The sequence below is a fragment of the Capricornis sumatraensis genome, chromosome 14, assembly GCF_032405125.1.
Source record: "Capricornis sumatraensis isolate serow.1 chromosome 14, serow.2, whole genome shotgun sequence".
Classification (NCBI taxonomy): domain Eukaryota; kingdom Metazoa; phylum Chordata; class Mammalia; order Artiodactyla; family Bovidae; genus Capricornis; species Capricornis sumatraensis.
The window spans coordinates 35,623,164-35,644,836 of NC_091082.1; the positions used below are offsets into that span (position 1 = coordinate 35,623,164).

At 36.5% G+C, this 21,673-nt stretch overlaps 1 protein-coding gene across 1 annotated transcript in view; it reads left to right on the forward strand.

Moving 5' to 3' along the window:
* The first annotated feature begins 303 nt into the window (after positions 1 to 303).
* Positions 304 to 21,673, forward strand: part of LOC138090212 (dynein axonemal heavy chain 14-like) — a 301,641-nt gene continuing 280,271 nt past the window's right edge. Inside the window, exons 1-3 of the mRNA XM_068985722.1 lie at positions 304 to 415; positions 17,906 to 17,964; positions 19,258 to 19,362. Coding sequence (XP_068841823.1) covers positions 304 to 415; positions 17,906 to 17,964; positions 19,258 to 19,362 — 276 coding nt within the window. The remainder of the gene's footprint in view (positions 416 to 17,905; positions 17,965 to 19,257; positions 19,363 to 21,673) is intronic.

Below are 21,673 nucleotides of genomic sequence, written 5' to 3' on the forward strand. Positions count from 1 at the left end.
ATGCACTGAACTACATGGTAGGACTCCACCTAGGGTGCTCCTTTAAGTAATGATGCACCAAACTACAGAGTAGGACCCCACCCAGAGTCCCCCTGTAATTGCCTGATGTGCCAATCTACAGAGTAGGACCCCAGCTGGGGGGCCTCTCTATGTGCATGACGCATGGAACAACAGAGAAGGACACCAGGCAAGGGAGCCCTCTTAAGTGCCTGAGTGGGTGGAGCTATGGAGAAAGACTGGCCAAAGAGGCCTTCTGATCTCCAACTACAAGAGGAATGAAAAAAGAATTTTGATAGGGCCATAATGCCTGTGGCAGAGGCATTCCGTGTCCCTGCACACTTGGCGCTGCCAGGGTCCCTGCAGCCCAAGCAGCTGTGCCACCCTCACAACCCTCACTGGGGCAGAGCTGCCACAGGCAAAAAAAAATAGTCTTGGGTCTATACATATGGGTCATATCTAACACTTTGCGACCCTGTGGACTGTGGCCTGCTTGGCTTCTCTGTCATAGAGGTTCTCCAGGTAAGAGTACTGAAGTGTATTGTCCAATATTGATTGCCATACCCTTCTAGAGCACTATATTTCCTGCTGCCCTAGCCGCCAACCCCCCGAGTTCCTGGTGCTGCCATAACTCCTGCGACCCAAGCAGCTGCACCACCTCCACACCTGGCCCTCACTGGGGAAGACCCAAGCCCTCCAGGGCAGCCTCAGGAGCAAATTCCAGTGGACGACCCACATGCAGAAGTGAAAATAAAACCACAATTGAAACCCAGGGGCAGTGTGTCTAAGGAAGAAGACCCAAAACCTTCCCACCAGCTGTACAAGCTGCAGATTAAATCCACTCAATCAACCTGGCAGACTGTTCTATAGAATATATATGAGGACATTGAGAGCTCCCAAAAAAGAAAACACACTAGTTCTGAGGGCTGTGGACATTGGAGGCAAGAACACACCAGGAGTAGGACCAGATTAGAATCTGAGCTGCCCACCACAGCAGGACCAGAGACCAGCAGAGTGCTGGAGGGCATTCTAGGGAAGTGAGGTGGACTGTGACTCCCTGTGAGGGAAAGGACTCTGACAGCAGTGTCTCAAGAAAACATTTATTATTCTTATGTTTTGACTTGTGCTGTAGATTCTTTGGGATCTTCCCCCACCCCCTCTGTTGTAGTTGTCGATTTTATTGGCACTATGAAACCTAATTAAGCTTTTGAGTTTTGTTGATTTTTTTTTTTCAGTCACACTTTTTATTGTTGTTATAAACCTCTGCCTCTATGTTGGGCTTTTGTAGTTCTGTGAGTTTTCCTTTTTTTTTTTTTTACCTTTCTTCTTTTTTTTCTGTCTTTTAATTTTTAATTTTTAAACCTATTATTACTCTGTCTACATTTATTCCTTTGTTTGCTTTTCCTACTGTTTTTCCCCCTTGCAATTAATCTTTAATGTATATAACTCTTCTTTATTTACTTCTATTTAACTTTGCATATCCTTTCATTTCTTTCTTTCCTTTCCTCTCAACATATTTGTTAGTTTTGTTTTCATTGCTTTATTCCTCACTTGGCGCCTTGCTTTAGTTTTGTTTTCTAGTTTGTGCTTCACTTTGTTTTGTTCTTAACTGGTAGATATAATTTTTGATTTCCTCTGTTCACTGGATCAATCTATTATACTTTATTTTTGTTGGACTGCTTTGATTTTGCTTATGGTTCTATATGTATATGCGTATATTACATTATTTTAATTATTATTTGTCTGATTTTGTAGCTGCCATTTGTCTGAGGTTCATCTTTGGTTTCTCATTTTTGGTTATTTGTTTTAATCTCACTCAATGCCATAACAAACCACTTGTGGAATCTTCGTTCATGACCAGAGATCAAGCCCCAAACCTTTGGAGTGAGAACACTGACTCCAAGACCCTAGACTACCAGAGAACTAACCCTAAAGAGTATCAAATAGTGGGAACTCACACAAAAGAAAAAACCACTTGAATACAAGACCCAGCATCACCTGACCACCAGTAGCACCCTGTGCAGGACACCTCATCTAAACAACTAACAGAACAAAAATACAAACCAAATCATCAGCAGATAGGATTACCACTACCTCACTCAGCCTTGACCATCAGAGAAAAATCAAACAAACAAACGAAAAAATCTCCGCACAAATCTCACCCTATATGAAGCTTACACAAACCACTGAATCAACCTTAGGAGGGCAGAAACCAAAAGGAAGAAAGAATTCAGCCTTGAAGCCTGGGAAAAGGAGACCTCAAACACAATAAGTTAAAGGGGGGATAAAACATAATGAAAGGCAGAGAAATACTACACAAATGAAGGAACAAACTAGAAACACAGAAATCCAAATAAGTGAAGAGGAAATAGGCAAACTGCCTGAAAAAGAATTCAGAATAATGATAGTAAAGATGATCAAAAACCTTGAAAACAAAATGGAGAAAGTGTAAGAGTCAATTAACAAAGACCTAGAAGAATTAAAGAATAAACATACAGAGACAAACAACACAATTACTGAAATTAAAAATACTCCAGAAGGAATCAAGGATATCTGAAGCAGAAGAACGAATCAGTGAGCTGGAAGGTAAAATGGTGGAAATAACTTCTGAAGAGCAGAATAAAGCAAAAAGAATGAAAAGAACTGAGGACTGTCTCAGAGACTTCTGGGACTATCAAAAGCACCAACATTCGAATCATAGGGGTCCCAGAAGCAGAAGAGAAAAAGAAAGCATATGAGAAATTTTTTGAAGAGATTATAGTTGACAATTTCCCCAACATGGAAAAGGAAATAGTCAATCAAGTCCAAGAGATACAAAGAGTCCCTTACAGGATAAACCCAAGGAGAAACACACCAAGACACATACTAATCGAACTAACAAAGACTAAACACAAAGAAAGCATATTAAAAGCAGCAAGGGAAAAGCAACAAGTAACATAAAAGGGAAACCCCATATCCTTAACTGCTGATCTTTCAGCAGAAACTCTGCAGGCCAGAAGGGAATGGCAGGATATAGTTAAAGTACTGAAAGGGAAAAGTCTACAACCAAGATCACAGTACCCAGCAAGGATTTCATTCTAAATTGATGGAGAAATAAAAATCTTTCAGATAAGCAAAAGTTAAGAGAATTCAGTACCACCAAACTAGCTTTACAACAAATGTTAAAGGGACTTTTATAGTCAAAAAATATGAGAAGAAAAAAGATCTATAAAATCAACCTCAAACAATTAAGAAAATGGCAATAGGAACATATCAATAATTACTTTAAATGTAAATGGATTAAATGCTCCAACCAGAAGCGACTGACTGGCTGAATGGATACAAAAACAAGACCCGTATACATGCTGACTACAAGAAACCCATTTCAGACCTAAAGACACAGATAGACTGAAAATGAGAGGATGGAAAAATATATCCATGCAGATGGAAAGCATAAGAAAGCTGGAATAGCAATCTTCATATCAGACAAAATAGACCTTAAAGAAGATTACAAGAGACAAGAAAGGACACTACCTAATGATCAAGGGGTCAATCCAAGAGGAAGACATAACAATTGTAAATATCTGTGCACCCAGCATAGGAGCACCTCATTACATAAGACAAACACTAACAGACATAAAGGAGAAATTGACAGTACCACGAAAATAGTAGGGGACTTTAACACTACACTCACACTAATGGGCAGACCATCAAAACAGAAAATTAATAAGGAAACAAGTCTTAACTGATACATTAGATGAGCTGGATCTCATTGATATCTTCAGGACATTCAATCCAAATGAAGAAGAATACACCTTCTTCTAAAGTGCATATGGAACATTCTCAAGGATAGACTACATCTTGGGTCAAATATCAAACCTCAGTAAATTTAAGAAAATTGAAATCGTATCAAGCATCTCTGATCACAATGCTATGAGGCTAGATATAAGTTACAAGAAGAAAAACTGTAAGAAACACAAACACATGGAGATTAAACAAGTTTCTAAATAAACAACAGGTTACTGAAGAAATCAAAAGGAAAATCAGAAGATTACTAGAAACAAATGACAATGAAAACATGACAACTCAAAACCTACGGGATGCAGAAAATGGATAACCTGGAAGAAATGGATGGATTCTTAGAAAACTTCAGTCTTCCAAGACTGAACCAGACGGAAATAGAGATTATGAATAACCCAATTACAAGCACTGACATTGAAACTGTGATTGAAAAATCTCCCAAAAAGCAAAACCCAGGACCAGACAGCTTCACAGGAGAATTCTAGCAAACATTTAGAGAAGAGCTAATGCCTGTCCTTCTAAAACTTTCAAAAAATTGCAGAGGAAAGAACACTTCCAAACTCATTCTATGAAGTGACCGTCACCCAGATACCAAAATCAGATAAAGACAACACAAAAAGAATTAAAACTACAGGCCAACATCACAGATGAACATAGATGCAAAAATCCTCAACAAAATTTTAGCAAACAGAATTCAGCAACACATCAAAAAGCTTATACACCAGGATCAAGTTAGGTTTTCCCCAGAGATGCAAGGATTCTTCAATATATGCAAATCAATGTGATACACCATATTAACAAATTGAAAGATAAAAACCATATGGTAATCTCAATAGATGCAAAAAGGCCTTTGACAAAATTCAGCACCCATTTATGATTAAAACTCTTAAAAAAAAATGGGCATAGAAGGAACCTGCCTCAACCTAGTAAAGGCCATGTATGATAAGTCTACAGAAAACATTATTCTTAATGGTGAAAAACTGAAAGTATTCCCCCTACGATCAGGAACAAGACAAGAGTGTCCACTTTCACCACTATTATTCAACATAGTTTTGGAAGTCTTAGCTATAGCAATCAGAGAAGAAAAAGAAAAGGACTCTGGATCAGAAAAGAAGTAAAGCTCTCACTGTTTGCAGATGACATGATACTGTACATAGAAAATCCTAAAGACAGTATCAGAATATTACTAGAGCTAAACAGTGAATTTAGCAATGTTGCAGGATACAAAATCGTTACACAGAAATCATTGCATTTCTATACACTAACAACAAAAAATCAGAAACAGAAATTAAGGAATCAATCCCATTCACCACTGCAACAAAAACAAATATCTAGGAATAAATTTACCAAAGGAAACAACTGTACACAGACAATTACAAGACACTAATGAAATAAATCAAAGATGACATAAACAGATGGAGAGAGATTCCACATTCCTGGGTAGAAAGAATCAATATAGTGAACATGGCTATACTACCAAATGCAATTTACAGATTCAATGCAATCCCTATCAAATTATCAATGGCATTTTTCACAGAACTAGAACAAAAAATTTCAAAATTCATATGAAAACACAAAAGACCCCAAATAGCCAAAGCAGTCTTGGAGGAATCAACCTTCCTGACTTCAGAGTATACTAAAAAGTTGTAATCACCAAGACAGTATGGTACTGGCACAAAAAATAGAAATATAGACCAATGGAACAAGATAGAAAGCCCAGAAATAAGCCCATGTGCCTAAGAGTACCTTATTTTTTACAAAGGAGGCAAGAATATACAATGGGGCAAAGACATCCTCTTCAATAAGTGGTGCTGGGAAAACTGGATCGCTACATGCAAAAGAATGAAATTAGAATACTTCCTAACACCATACACAAAGATAAACTCAAAATGGATTAAAGACCTAAATGTAAGACCAGAAACTATAAAAGTCTTAGAGGAAAACAGGCAGAAAACTCGATTACATAAATCAAAACAAGATCCTCTATGACCCACCTCCTAGAGTAACGGAAATAAAAACAAAGGTAAACAAGTGGGACCTGATTAAACTTAAAAGCTTTTGCACAGCAAAGGAAACTATAAGCAAGGTAAAAGACAACCCTCAGAATGGGAGAAAATAATATCAAATGAAACAACTGACAAAGGATTACTTTCCAAAATATACAAGCAGCTCATAGAACTTAATACCAGAAAAACAAACAGCCCAATTAATAAGTGGGAAAAAGACCTAAACAAGACATTTCACTGAAGAAGGCAGACAGATGGCTAACAAACACATGAAAAGATGCTCAGCATTGCTAATTATTAGAGAAATGCAAAATCAAAACTACAATGAGAGATCACCTCACACTGGTCAGAATGGCCATCATCAAAAAGTCTACAAACAGTAGATTCTGGAGAGGGTGTGAAGAAAAGGGAACACTCTTATACAGTTGGTGGGAATGTAAATTGATACAGCCACTATGGAAGACGATATGGAGATTCCTTAAAAACCTAGGAGTAAACCATCATATGACCCAGCAATCCCACTCCTAGGCATATATCCTGAGAAAACAAAAATTGAAGACATGTATCCCATTGTTCACTGCAGCACTGTTTACAATAGCTAGAACATGGAAGCAACCTAGATGTCCATCAACAGATGAATGGATAAAGAAGTTGTGGTACATATACACAATGGAATATTACTCAGCCATAAAAAGGAATGCTTTTGAGTCAGTTTTAATGAGGTAGATGAACCTAGAGCCTATTATACAGAGTGAAGTAAGTCAGAAAGAGAAAGACATGGGGAGAGGGGAGGAGAGGGTGATTTGTATAGAGAGAGTAACATGGAAACTTACATTACCATATGTAAATTAGATAGCCAACGGAAATTTGCTGTATGTCTCAGGAAACTCAAACAGGGTTTTGTATCACCCTAGATGGGTGGGATGGGGAGGAAGATGGGAAGGAGGTCCAAAATGGAGGGGACATATGTATCAGTTCAGTTCAGTTCAGTTCAGTCACTCAGTTGTGTCCGACTCTTTGCGACCCCATGAATCGCAGCACGCCAGGCCTCCCTGTTCATCACCATCTCCCGGAGTGCACTCAGACTCACGTCCATCAAGTCCATGATGCCATCCAGCCATTTCATGTTGAGGTTTGACAGCAAACAACAAAGTTCTGTAAACAAATTATCCTTCAATTAAAAAATAAATAAAAAGAATACTGGAGTGGATTGCCATTTCCTCCTCCAGGGGTTTTTCCTGACCCTAATATCAAACTCCTGTCTCTTATGTCTCCTGCATTGGCAAGTGGGTTCTTTACCACTAGCGCCACCTGGGAAGCTCACAGTTATCTACATAGGAAATCTCCTGGAGCCAATAAGAAATTATAAAAAGGTTGCAGGATATAAGAATGAATATTCAAAAGTCATCCACTTTCTTATATTACCAGTGATAAACAAACATCTGATAAAAAATTATGATCCAAAATATACAAAAAACATTGAGCACTCAACAGAAGACAAAAAGCCCACTTTTAAAATGAGCCAAAGATCTTAACAGAAACTTAAAAGTTTACAGATAGCAAACAAGCATATAAAAATATCCTTAATATCATATGTCTTATGGGAAATGTAAATTAAAACAACAGTGAGATACTACTACACATACATAAAAATGGCCAAAATCCAGAACATGGACAACAACAAATGCCTACAAAGACATGGAGCAACAGGAATATTCACTCATTTCTGGTAGAAATGCAGAACAGTTCAGCCACTTGGGAAGAGACTAAATATACACTTATTGTAAGATCCAGCAGTTGTTATTTTTGGTATTTGACCAAAAGAGTTGAAAACTAAAGTCCACACAAAAGCCTCCATGTGGATGTCTCTAACAGCTTTATTCAAAATTGCCAAAACCAGAAGAAAGCATGATGTCCTTTAGTAGGTAAATGTATAAATATACTGTAATATCTCCAAACAATGGAATATTATTCACTGCTAAAAAGAAATGAGCTATCAAGCCATAAAAAGAGGATTACTAAGAAGAAGAAGCCAATATGAAAAGGCTATGTCCTGTATGCTTCAAATTATATGTATATACATACTACAGGATGTATGATTCCAGTTTTTGGAAAAGATGAAACTATGGCAACACTAAAAAAACCAGCAGTTGACAGAGGTTGGGGGAGAGAAGGATAAATAGATGAAGTACAAAAGATTTTTAGAGCAGTGCAAGTACATGTTAATACTATAATAATGGATTATTACACATTTGTCCAAACCCATACAATATGCATAGTCATAGAATATACAATACCAAGAGTGAACGCTAATGTGAATTATGAACTTTGGATGATTACGATGTATCACTGGAGGTTCATTAGTTGTATCAAATGTGTCACCCTAGTGGGGCATGTTGACAATGGGGAGGTTATGACAGTGTGGGCTCAGCAGATACATGGGAAATGCATGTATACATTCTACTCAATTAGGCTGTGAATCTAAAACTGCCCTAATTCTTTCAGAAAAATCAATCATCTGTTTTCTTTATAGTCTCTACATTTAGTATCATATTTAGAAAAGAATTTCTCATACCAAGATAATATAAATATTATTTATTTTATAATTTTATTTTTGGTTTCATTTATTTTACCTTACAATATTGTATTGGTTTTGCCATACATTGACTTGAATCCACCATGGGTGTACATGAGTTCCCCATCCTGAACCCCCCTCACACCTCCCTCCGCATCCCATCCCTCGGGGTCATCCCAGTGCACCAGGCCTGAGCACCCTGTATCATGCATCGAACCTGGACTGGCGATTCATTTCACACATAATTTACATGTTTCAATGCCATTCTCCCATATCATCCCTCCCTCACCCTCTTCCACAGAGTCCAAAAGACTGTTCTATACATCTGCGTCCTTTTGCTGTCTTGCATACAAGGTTATTGTTACCATCTTTCTAAATTTCATATATATGCATTAGTATACTGTATTGGTGTTTTTCTTTCTGGCTTACTTCACTCTATATAACAGGCTCCAGTTTCATCCACCTAATTAGAACTGATTCAAATGTATTCTGTTTAATGGCTGAGTAATAGTCCATTGTGTATATGTACCACAGCTTTCTTATCCATTCATCTGCTGATGGACATCTAGGTTGCTTCCATGTCCTGGCTATTATAAACAGTGCTGCAATAAACATTGGGGTACACATGTCTCTTTCAATTCTGGTTTCCTCAGTGTGTATGCCCAGCAGTGGAATTGCTGGGTCATAAGGCAGTTCTATTTCCAGTTTTTTAAGGAATATCCACACTGTTCTCCATAGTGGCTGTACTAGTTTGCATTCCCACCAACAGTGTAAGAGGGTCCCCTTTTCTCCACACCCTCTGCAGCATTTATTGCTTGTAGACTTTTGGATTTCAGCCATTCTGACTGGCATGAAATGGTACCTCATTGTGGTTTTGATTTACATTTCTCTGATAATGAGTGATGTTGAGCATCTTTTTGTGTGCTTGTTAGCCATCTGTATGTATTCTTCGGAGAAATGTCTGTTTAGTTCTTTGGCCCACTTTTTGATTGGGTCATTCATTTTTCTGGAGTTGAACTGCAGGAGTTGCTTGTATAATTTTGAGACTAACTCTTTGTCCATTGCTTCATATGCTATTAATTTCTCCCATTCTGAAGGCTGTCTTTTCACCTTGCTTATAGTTTCCTTGGTTGTGCAAATGCTTTTAAGTTTAATTAGGTCCCATTTGTTAATTTTTGCTTTTATTTCCAATATTCTGGGAGGTGGGTCATAGAGGATCCTGCTGTTGTTTATGTTGGAGAGTGTTTTGCCTATGTTTTCCTCTAGGAATTTAATAGTTTCTGGTCTTAGGTTTAGATCTTTAATCCATTTTGAGTTTATTTTTGTGCATGGTGTTAGAAAGTGTTCTAGTGTCATTCTTTTACAAGTGGTTGACCAGTTTTCCCAGCACCACTTGTTAAAGAGGTTGTCTTTTCTCCGTTGTATATTCTTGCCTCCTTTGTCAAGATAAGGTGTCCATAGGTGTGTGGATTTATCTCTGGGCTTTCTATTTTGTTCCATTTATCTATGTTTCTGTCTGTGCCAGTACCATACTGTCTTGATGACTGTGGCTTCGTAGTAGAGCATGAAGTCAGGCATTTGATTCCTCCAGTTCCATTCTTCCTTCTCAAGATTGCTTTGGCTATTTGAGGTTTTTTTTTTTTTTTCCCATACAAATTGTGAAATTATTTGTTCTAGTTCTCTGAAAAATACCGCTGGTAGCTTGATAGGGATTGCATTGAATCTGTAGATTGCTTTGGATAGTATACCCATTTTCACTATATTGAGTCTTCCGATCCATGAACACGGTATATTTCTCCATCTATTTGTGTCCTCTTTGATTTCTTTTATCAGTGTTTTATAGCTTTCTGTACATAGGTCTTTTGTTTCTTTAGGTAGATATGCTCCCAAGTATTTTATTCTTTTCGTTGCAATGGTGAATAGAATTGTTTCCTTAATTTCTCTTTCTGTTTTCTCATTGTTAGTGTATAGGAATGAAAGGGATTTCTCTGTGTTTGTTTTATATCCTGAAACTTCACTATATTCATTGATTAACTCTAGTAATTTTCTGGTGGAGTCTTTAGGGTTTTTTTATATAGAGGATCATGTCATCTGCAAACAGTGAGAGTTTTACTTCTTTTCCAAACTGGATTCCTTTTATTTCTTCTTCTGCTCTGATTGCTGTGACCAAAACTTCCAAAACTATGTTGAACAGTAGTGGTGAAAGTGGGCACCCTTGTCTTGTTTCTGACTTTAGGAGAAATGCTTTCAATTTTTCACCATTGAGGATAATATTTCCTGTGGGTTTGTCATATATAGCTTTTATTATATTGAGGTATGTTCCTTCTATGCCTACTTTCTGGAGGGTTTTTATCATAAATGGATGTTGAATTTTGTCAAAGGCTTTCTCTGCATCTATTGAGATAATCATATGGTCTTTATCTTTCAATTTGCTAATGTGGTGTATTACATTGATTGATTTGCAGATATTGAAGAATCCTTGCATCCCTGGGATAAACCCCACTTGGTCATGATGTATGATCTTTTAAATATCTTGTTGGATTCTGTTTGCTAGAATTTTGTCAAGAATTTTTGCATCTATGTTCATCAGTGATATTGGCCTGTAGTTTTCTTTTTGTGTGTGTGGCATCTTTGTCAGGTTTTGGTATTAGGGTGATGGTGGCCTCATGGAATGAGTTTGGAAGTTTACCTTCCTCTGCAATTTTCTGGAAGAGTTTGAGTAGAATAGGTGTTAGCTCTTCTCTAAATTTTTGGTAGAATTCACCTGTGAAGCTGTCTGGTCCTGGGCTTTTGTTTGTGGGAACATTTCTGATTACAGTTTCAATTTCCATGCTTGTGATGGGTCTGTTAAGATTTCCTTTTCTTCCTGGTTCAGTTTTGGAAAGTTGTGCTTTTCTAAGAATTTGTCCATTTCTTCCAAGTTGTTCATTTTATTTGCATATAGTTGCTGATAGTAGTGTTTTATGATCCTTTGTATTTCTCTATTGTCTGTTGTGATCTCTCCATTTTCATTTCTAATTTTGTTGATTTGATTTTTCTCCCTTTGTTTATTGATGAGTCTGGGTAATAGTTTGTCAATTTATCTTCTCAAAGAACCAGATTTTGGCTTTGTTGATTTTTGCTATGGTCTCTTTTGTTTCTTTTGCATTTATTTCTGCCCCAATTTTTAAGATTTCTTTCCTTCTACTAACCCTGGAGTTCTTCATTTCTTCCTTTTCCAGTTGCTTTAGGTGTAGAGTTAGGTTATTTATTTGACTTTTTTCTTGTGTCTTGAGGTAAGCCTGTGTTGCTGTGAACCTTCCCCTTAGCACTGCTTTTACAGTGTCCCATAGGTTTTGGGTTGTGTATTTTCATTTTCATTCACTTCTATGCATATTTTGATTTCTTCTGTGATTTGTCGGTTATTCAGCAGCATGTTGTTCAGCCTCCATATGTTGAAATTTTTAATAGTTTTTCTCCTGTAATTGACATCTAATCTTTCTGCATTGTAGTCAGAAAAGATGCTTTATTTTTATAAGTATTTGCAGTAATCTTGTGGTTTTATTTTCTGCATTTAAATAATTATTTTACCTGAGAATTATTTTGGTAAATATATGATGAGATAGAGAGGTAAATTAGCTTTCCCCAAATGTACTACTACATTTTTTAAAATAATCTATACTTTTCCAATTGATTTAAGCATATTTTTATCTTATGCTGAATTTTTATGTATTCTTATACCTGTTCTTATATTTTTAAAATTAATTAATTTATTGAATGAAAGATTCTTTAATTGTGTAGTACTTTAAATTTTTCAAAAGTTTCACACATATGATTTCATGTCAAACTATAATAACTCCCTCTTTTAACTCCCTTACCACAATATTGCACCTCCACCCTTCCTTCTCCCACTGGTAACCTCTAATCTGTTCCCCATATCTGTGAGTATGCTTCTTTTCTGTTTTATTCACTAATTTGTCATATATTTTTAGATTCCACATACAAGTGATATACAGTATTTGTCTTTCTCTGTCTGACTTATTTCACTTAGCATAATGCCATCCAGGTCTATCCCTGTTGCTACAAATGGCAAAATTTTCTTTTTTTTTAATGGCTAAGTAGTGTCCATTGTGTCGTGTGTGTGTGTGTGTGTACCACATTTTCTTTATCCATTCATCTACTGATGAACACAGTTTGCTTCAATACCTTGGCAATTATAAATAATACTACTATGGACTTGGGGTACATTTATCTTTTCAGATTAGTGTTTTTGGTTTTTTCAGATACATACCCAGGAGTGAAATGATAGAGTCATATTGTAGTTCTATTTTTAGTTTTTTTAGAAACCTCCACACTGTTTTCCACAATGACTACACCAGTTTACACTCCCATCAACAGAGAACAAGAATTCCATTCTTACCAACATTTATTATTTGTATTCTTTTCAATGATCACCATTCTGATAAGTTTGAAGTGATATCTCATTGTAGTTTTTATTTTCATTCTCTTGATGGTTAGTAATGTTGAACATCTTTTCATTTGCCTATTGGCAGTCTGCATTTCCTCTTTGAAAAAATGTCTGTTCAGTTCTGCCCATTTTGTAAAAATGAATTGCTTGTTTTTTGAATGTTAAGTTATATGAACTGTTCATATATGTTGGATATTAACCCTTTATCAGTCATTTCATTTGCAAATATCTTCTCCCACTTGATAGGTTGTCTTTTCATTTTGTTGGTGGCTTCCTTTGCTGCACAAAAACCTTTAAGTTTAATTAGGTCCCATTTTTTTATTTCTTCTTTAGTTTCCCTTGCTTTAGGAGGCAGATCTGAAAAAATGTTGCAGTTTATGTCAAAGCTTGTTCTGCCTATGTTTTCCTCTAAATTTTTATAGTATCTGGTCTTATATTTAGGTCTTTAATTCATTTTGAGTTTATGTTGTATATGATGTTAGAGAATGTTCTAGTTTCATTCTTTTACAAATAATTGTCCAGATTTTACAATACCTCTTATTGAAGAGACTGTCTTCTCCACTGTATATTCTTGCCTCCTTTCACATAGATTAATAGGCCAAAAGGGTGTGGGTTTATCTGGTTCTTTATTCAGTTCCATTGATTTGTGTGTCTGTTTTGTGCCAATACCATACTATTTTGATTATTGTACTTTTGTAGTATAATCTGAAACCAGGGAGCGTAATTCTCCCAGCTCTGTTCTTACTCAAGATTGTTTCGGCTATCTAGAGTCTTTGGTGTTTCCCTGCAGGTTTTGAAATTATTTTCTAGTTCTGTGAAACATGCCATTGGTATTTAGAGATTGTATTGAACCTGTACATTGCCTTGGGTAGTATCTTCATTTTAGCAATATGAATTCTTCTAGAACATGGTATATCTTTTCATCTGTTTGTATTGGCTTCAGTTTCTTTCATCAGTGGCTTAAAAGTTTCCTGAGTTACAAGTCTTTTACCTCCTCAGGTAGGTTTATTCCACATATTTTATTCTTTCTGAAGGGACAGTAAGTGAGATTGTTTCCTTAATTTCTCTTTCTGATACTTTGTTGTTAGTGTACGGAAATACAATAGATTGCTGTGTATTAAATTTGTATCCTGTAACTTTACTGAATTCATTGATGAGCTCTAATAGTTTTCTGATGATATCTTTAGAATTTTCCATGTGTAAAAGTATCATGTCATCTGAGAAAATGATGCTTTATTTCTTCCTTTTCAGTTTGGATTCCTTTTATTTCTTTATCTGCTTTGATTGCTGTGTCTAGGATTCTAAAAGTATGTTGAATATAGGCATCCTTATCTTCTCCCTGACCTTAGAGGAAATGCTTTCAATATTTTACTGTTGTGGATAATATTAGCTGAGTGTTTTTCATATATGGCCTTTATTATGTTGAAGAATGTTCTCTTTATGCTCACTTTCTGGAGAGCTTTTCGCATAAATGGATATTCAGAACTTTTCTGAAAAAGCTTTTCCTGCATCTATGGTTTTTAATCTTCAATATAGTAATGTTGTTGTTGTTCAGTTGCTAAGTCATGTCTGAGTCTTTACAACCCCAGGGACTGCGGCATAACAGGCTCTCCTGTCCTTTACTATCTCCTGTAGTTTGCTCAAACTCATGTCCATTGAGTCAGTGATGCCATCCAACTATGTCATCCTCTGTTACCTACTTATCATAGTGAGTCAGCTCTTCGTATCAAGTGGCCAAAGTATCGGCGCTTCAGCTTCAGTCCTTCTAATGAATGTTCAGGGTTGATTTTCTTTAGGATTGACTGATTTGATTTCCTTGCTGTCCAAGGGACTCTCAAGAGTCTTCTCCAGCACCATAGTTCAGAAGCATCAATTCTTTAGTGCTCAGACTTCTTTATGGTACAGCTCTCACATCTGTGCATGCCTACTGGAAAAAACATAACTTTGACTTTACAAATCTTTGTCAGCAAAGTGATGTCCCTGCTTTTTAATACACTGTCTAGGAGTCATTGTTTTTCTTCTAAAGAGCAAGCGTCTTTTAATTTCATGGCTGCAGTTACTGTCAACAGTGGTTTGGAGCCCAAGAAAATAAAATCTGTCACTGTTTCCACTTTTTCCCCATCTATTTGCCATGAAGTGTTGGGACCAGATGCCAGGATCTTTGGGTTTTTTTTTAATGTTGAGTGTAAGCCAGCTTTTTCACTCTCCTTTTCACCCTTATCAAGAGGCTCTTTAGTTCCTCTTCACTTTCTGCTATTAGAGTGGTATCTATTTGCATATCTGAAGTTGTTGATATTTCTCCCAGCAATCTTGATTCCAGCTTTTGATTCATTCAACCCAGCATTTTGCATGATGTACTTTGCATAGAAGTTAAAATAAATAGAGTGACAATATACTAGCATTTGAAATGAATGCAAGTTTATGGTTTCTTAATATGATGCATCATAACTGATTGATTTGGGGATACTGAAAAATCCTTGCATCTCTGGGATAAATCCTGCTTGATCATTGTATATGACCCTTTCAGTGTATTGGTGGATTCGGTTTACTAGTATGTTTTTGAAGTTTTTTGCATCTATTGTTTGTCAGTGAGATTGTAATTTTCTTATTTTGTGATATTTTTGGTTTGGGTATCAGGGTGATGGTGGGCAAAAAGAGAATGAGTTTGGAGGTGTTCCTTTCTCTTCAATATTTTTGGAATAGTTTGAGAAGGATGGACATAAACTCATCTCTAAATATTTGGTAGAATTCACCTGTGAAGCCACCTGGACAGGAATTTTGTTTGTAAATTATTGATTCAGTTTCATTACTGTTAATTGGTCTGTTCATATTTTCTTTTCCTTTTTAAAGAAATCTTTATTTATTTGTTTGGCTTCACTGCATCTTAATTGTGGCCCTCAGGATCTTTAGTTGTAGCATGTGGAATCTCGTTCCCTGATCAGAGATTGAGCCTGGGCCCCCTGCAAAGGGAGCGCAGATTATTAGTTACTGGACCACCAGGAAAGTCCCTGTTCATATTTTCTATTTATCCCTGGTTCAGTCTTGAGAGATTGTACATTTCTAAGAGTTTGCCCTTTCCTTCTAGATTGTTAATTTTATTGGTTCATTGATATTCATAGTAGTCTCTTATGATCCTGTGAATTTCTGTGGTGTTGGTCGTAACCTTTCCTTTTTCATTTATGATTTTATTGATTTGGGCCCTCTCCCTTTTTTCTTGATAAGATTGGCTAAAGATTTGTCAATTTTGTTTATTTTTCAGAGAACCAGCTTTTAGTTCGTTGATTTTTTTTTCTGTTGTTTTTAGTCTCTATTTTATTTATTTCTACTCTGATCTTTATTTCCTTCCACTATCTGGGTTTTGTTTGTTCCTCATTCTATTGTTCTTCTGTGTAAGATTAGGTTGTTTATTTGAGATTTTTCTTGTTTTCTGAGGTAAGTTTCTATTGCTTAGAACTGCTCTTGCTGCCTTTCATAGGTTTTGTATCATCATATTTTTATTTTCATTTGTCTCCGTGAATTTTTTTATTTCCTCTTTGATTTCTTCAGTCATTGTTGGCTCTGTTTTATAGTATATTTTTAGCTTTATGCTTCTGTTTATTGCCATGTTTTCTTGTAATTGGTTTCTAGTTTCATGGTAGTGTGGTCAGAAAAGATGCTTGCTTTGAGTTCAACTTCTTAGATTTACTGAGGTTTGTTTTGTGGCCTAATATTTGATCTGTCCTGGAAGATATTTCATGTGCACTTGAAAAGAATGTGTATTCTTCTGCTTTCAGGTGGAATTCTCTCTATATATATCAATTAAGTTCATCTTTTTTTTTTTTAATTAAGTTCATCTTATCTAATGTGTCATTTAATGCCAGTTATTGATTTTTTGTCTAGATGAGCTGTCCATCAATGAATGTTGTGTTAAATTTTCTATTATTATTGTGTTATTATCAATTTCTCTCTTTATGTTTATTACTATTTATTCATATTTATTTATGTGTTCTATGCTGGATTGTGAAACTGAAAGTGAAAAGGGCTTTCCTGGTGGCTCAGCTAGTAAAGAATCTGCCTGCAATGCAGGAGACCTGGGTTTGATCCCTGGGTTGGGAAGATTCCCTGGAGAAGGGAAAGGTTACCCACTCCAGTATTCTGGCCTGGAGAATTCCATGGACTGTTATAGTCCATGAGGTTGCAAAGAGTTGGACATGACTGAGTTACTTTCACTTTGACTTTTCATGCTGGTTTCATGTGTATTTACAATTGTTATATCTTCTGGGATTGATCCCGTGATCATTATGCAGTGTCTTATTTCATATCTTATTACAGTCTCTACTTAAAGTCTATTTTGTCCAAATATTATGCTCCAACTTTTATTTCCATTTGCATGGAATGCCTCATCTCTTCAGTTTCAGTCTGTGTGTCTCTAGATCTGAGGTGAATATCTTGTAGGCAGCATATATATGAGTCTTATTTCTATATCCATTCAGCCACTCAGTGTCTTTGGATTTGGGCAGTTAGTTCATTTACATTTAAACTAGTTATCAGTATGTATGTTCTTACTGTCATTTCGTTAATTGTTTTGGATTTGGGGCGTGGCATCTTTTTTCCCTTTTTTCTTCATTGATTCTCTTCTCTTGTGAGTTTATGGCTATTTTTAATTTATGTTTGGATTCCTTTTTCTTTGTGTTTTGGTGTATCTGTTACAGATTTTTGTTTTATAATTACTCTGAGGTTTTTGTATAGCAGTCTATAATAAACATAGTTTAAGTTGCTTTTCTCTTAATTTCTAATGCATTAAAATGTGCTTTTGTGCTCTCGCTCCTTATAATAGTTTTGATATCATATTTTACATTTAATTGTTTATTGTAGGCCTTAACTGCTTATTGTGGATATAGATGATTTTACTACTCTTGATTTTAACCTTCCTAATAGCTTTGTGTATGGGATATTACCTACATGTACTATACATTTGCCTTTACTGGTGACCTTTTTAATTTTATAATTTTCTCATTTCTAATTCTAGCCTTTTATTTTTTCACCCAGAGGATTTCCTTTAACCTTGTTTGTAAAGCTGGTTTTATGGTTCTGAATTCTAGCTTTTGCTTGTCTGTTAAGTTTTTGATCTCACCATTAAATCTGAAGGAGTGTTGCTGGATTATTGCATGTGCTTGGTTGTATGTATTCCCTTTCATCACTTTGAGTTTTATCATACCACTCCCTTCTGGACTGCAGAGTTTCTGCTGAAAAATCAGCTGATAGCCTAGCCTTATGGGAGTTCCCTTGAATATTGTTTCTTAGTATATTTTCTCCTTTTCTTTAATTTTTGTCATTTTAATTACAATGTGTCTTGGTGTGTTCCTCTATGGTTTCATCCTCTGTGGAACTCTGTATATCACAGACGTGGATGACTGTTTCCTTTCCCAGGTTAAGGAAGTATTCAACTCTTATGTATTCACATATGCTCTCAGTCCCTTTCTCTCTCTTTCCTTCTGGGACTTCTGTAATGCAAATGTTACGTGGATGACTGTTTCCTTTCCCAGGTTAAGGAAGTATTCAACTCTTATGTATTCACATATGCTCTCAGTCCCTTTCTCTCTCTTTCCTTCTGGGACTTCTGTAATGCAAATGTTAGTGTGCCTGATTGTGTCTCAGAGGTATCTTAAACTATCTTTATTTCTTTTCATTCTCTTTTCCGTTGAGTGGCAATGATATCCTCTATTCTGTCTTTAAGTTCACTGACCTGTTTCTCTGTATCATTTAGTCTATTACTGATTTATTCTAGTGTATTTTTCATTTCAGTTATTGTATTCTTCAACTGTGTTTGGTTGTTCTTTATGTTTTCTCTTTGTTAAAAACTTCTTGTAACTTCTCACTCTGTGCATTCATTCTTCTCCCAAGTTATTTTGTTATCTTCAACACCATTACTGTGAACTCTTTCTCAGGTTTTTGATCTCTGCTCCATCTAGTTCTTCTGGTGTTTTCTCTTGTTCTTTCTTCTGCCACCTCATTTAGTGTAGGAGATCAGATATGGAGAGCTGAATTGATCATCCTCTTGATTTATGCATATCTGTTCATTAAGGTCTCTTGTTTATTTTATTTTGTTTTATATCATTTTATTGTTTTATTTCCTTCCCTATCCCCCAACTTTTAACACACCCTCTCCCTCTTATGAGGAGTCACTGAAATATCATTTTTGTATTTTTCTTCAATCCACCTTCCATAAAGTTAAATTGAATTTTTAAAAAAATCATATCTTGGATTTTGTTATTATACATGTTAGAATTTGCAGAAATATCATTGTGCTGCCTTTCTGTTTTTAAATATTTTTACTCAACATTGTGCTGTTAAGATTCAAATCATATATAAGTAAATCCTGATCACATGATAATATATCAATAAATTTCCCTTTGGTGAAGGACTTGTTGTTATTGTTAAATCCCTTTATTTCTTAATGACTTAAACTAAAGGTTGAAGTTCTGGTAGGTGATTCAGAAGGCCACCGATCTGATCTCACCTCAGTAAATGAGAAACACTTACTGGATGCCACAAGCACAACAGATTATTTATGGGATGTAAGGAATCAAAATATTACTTGAGAACTTATGCCTAGATTGAAACTAAGAGCAAGTATATTTTTTGTAAATAAAATATTTATTCTTATAATACTCCTGTTATTTTTCAATAGAGATAGTTATGCTAGTATAATTACATTAGTTCAGTTCAGTCATTCAGTTGTGTCCGACTCTCTGCGACCCCATGAATTGCAGCACGCCAGGCCTCCCTGTCCATCACCAACTCCCAGAGTTCACTCAGACTCACGTCCATCGAGTCAGTGATGCCATCCAGCCATCTCATCCCCTGATATTGATATTTCTCCCGGCAATCTTGATTCCAGCTTGTGCTTCTTCCAGCCCAGCATTTCGCATGATGTACTCTGCATATAAGTTAAATAAGCAGGGTGACAATATACAGCCTTGACTTACTCCTTTTCCTATTTGGTACCAGCCCGTTGTTCCATGTCCAGTTCTAACTGTTGCTTCCTGACCTGTGTACAGATTTCTCAAGAGGCAGGTCAGGTGGTCTGGTATTCCCATCTCTTTCAGAATTTTCCACAGTTTATTGTGATCCACACAGTCAAAGGCTTTGGCATAGTCAATAAAGCAGAAATAGATGTTTTTCTGGAACTCTCTTCCTTTTTCGATGATCCAGCAGATGTTGGCAATTTGATCTCTGGTTCCTCTGCCTTTTCTAAAACCAGCTTAAACATCTGGAAGTTCACGGTTCACATATTGTTGAAGCTTGGCTTGGAGAATTTTGAGCATTAATTTACTAGCGTGTGAGATGAGTGCAATTGTGTGGTAGTTTCAGCATTCTTTGGCATTGCCTTTCTTTGCGATTGGAATGAATACTGACCTTTTCCAGTCCTGTGGCCACTGCTGAGTTTTCCAAATTTGCTGGCATATTGTGTGCAGCACTTTCACAGCATCATCTTTCAGGATTTGAAACAGCTCAACTGGAATTCCATCACCTCCACTAGCTTTGTTCTTAATGATGCTTTCTAAGGACCACTTGACTTCACATTCCAAGATGTCTGGCTCTAGATGAGTGATCACACTATCGTGATTGTCCGGGTCGTGAAGATCTTTTTTGTACAGTTCTTCTGTGTATTCTTGCCACCTCTTCTTAATATCTTCTGCTTCTGTTAGGTCCCTATCATTTCTGTCCTTTATTGAGCCCATCCTTTCATGAAATGCTCCCTTGGTATCTCTGATTTTCTTGAAGAGATCTCTAGTCTTTCCCATTCTGTTGTTTTCCTCTATTTCTTTGCATTGATTGCTGAAGAAGGCTTTCTTATCTCTTCTTGCTATTCTTTGGAACTCTGCATTCAGATGCTTATATCTTTCCTTTTCTCCTTTGCTTTTCACTTCTCTTCTTTTCACAGCTATTTGTAAGACCTCCCCGGACAGCCATTTTGCTTTTTTGCATTTCTTTTCCATGGGGATGGTCTTGATCCCTGTCTCCTATACAATGTCACGAACCTCATCCCATAGTTCATCAGGCACTCTGTCAGATCTAGGCCCTTAAATCTATTTCTCACTTCCACTGTATAATCATAAGGGATTTGATTTAGGTCATACCTAAATGGTCTAGCGGTTTTCCCTACTTTCTTCAATTTAAGTCTGAATTTGGCAATAAGGAGTTCATGATCTGAGCCAGTCAGCTCCCAGCCTTGTTTTTGCTGACTGTATAGAGCTTCTTCATCTTTGGCTGCAGAGAATATAATCAATCTGATTTCGGTGTTGACCATCTGGTGATGTCCATGTGTAGAGTCTTCTCTTGTGTTCGAAGAGGGTGTTTGCTATGACCAGTGTATTTTCTTGGCAAAACTCTATTAGTCTTTGCCCTGCTTCATTCTGCATTCCAAGGCCAAATTTGTCTGTTACTCCAGGTGTTTCTTGACTTCCTACTTTTGCATTCCAGTCCCCTATAATGAAAAGGACATCTTTTTTGGGTGTTAGTTCTAAAAGGTCTTGTAGGTCTTCATAGAACCGTTCAACTTCAGCTTCTTCAGCATTACTGGTTGGGGCATAGACTTGGATTACGGTGATATTGAATGGTTTGCCTTGGAAACGAAAGAGATCATTCTGTTGTTTAAGTGGAGTTTAAAGACTTTAAAGAAAGACCAAGACCTGTTTTGATGAATTTGAAATACATTCCTGATGTGTCATTGTTTTTCTGTTTTATCAGTTCAGTTCAGTCACTCGGTCGTGTCGACTCTTTGCAACCCCATGAATCGCAGCACACCAGGCCTCCCTGTCCATCACCAACTCCCGGAGTTCACTCAGACTCATACCCATCAAGTCAGTGATGCCATCCAGCCAT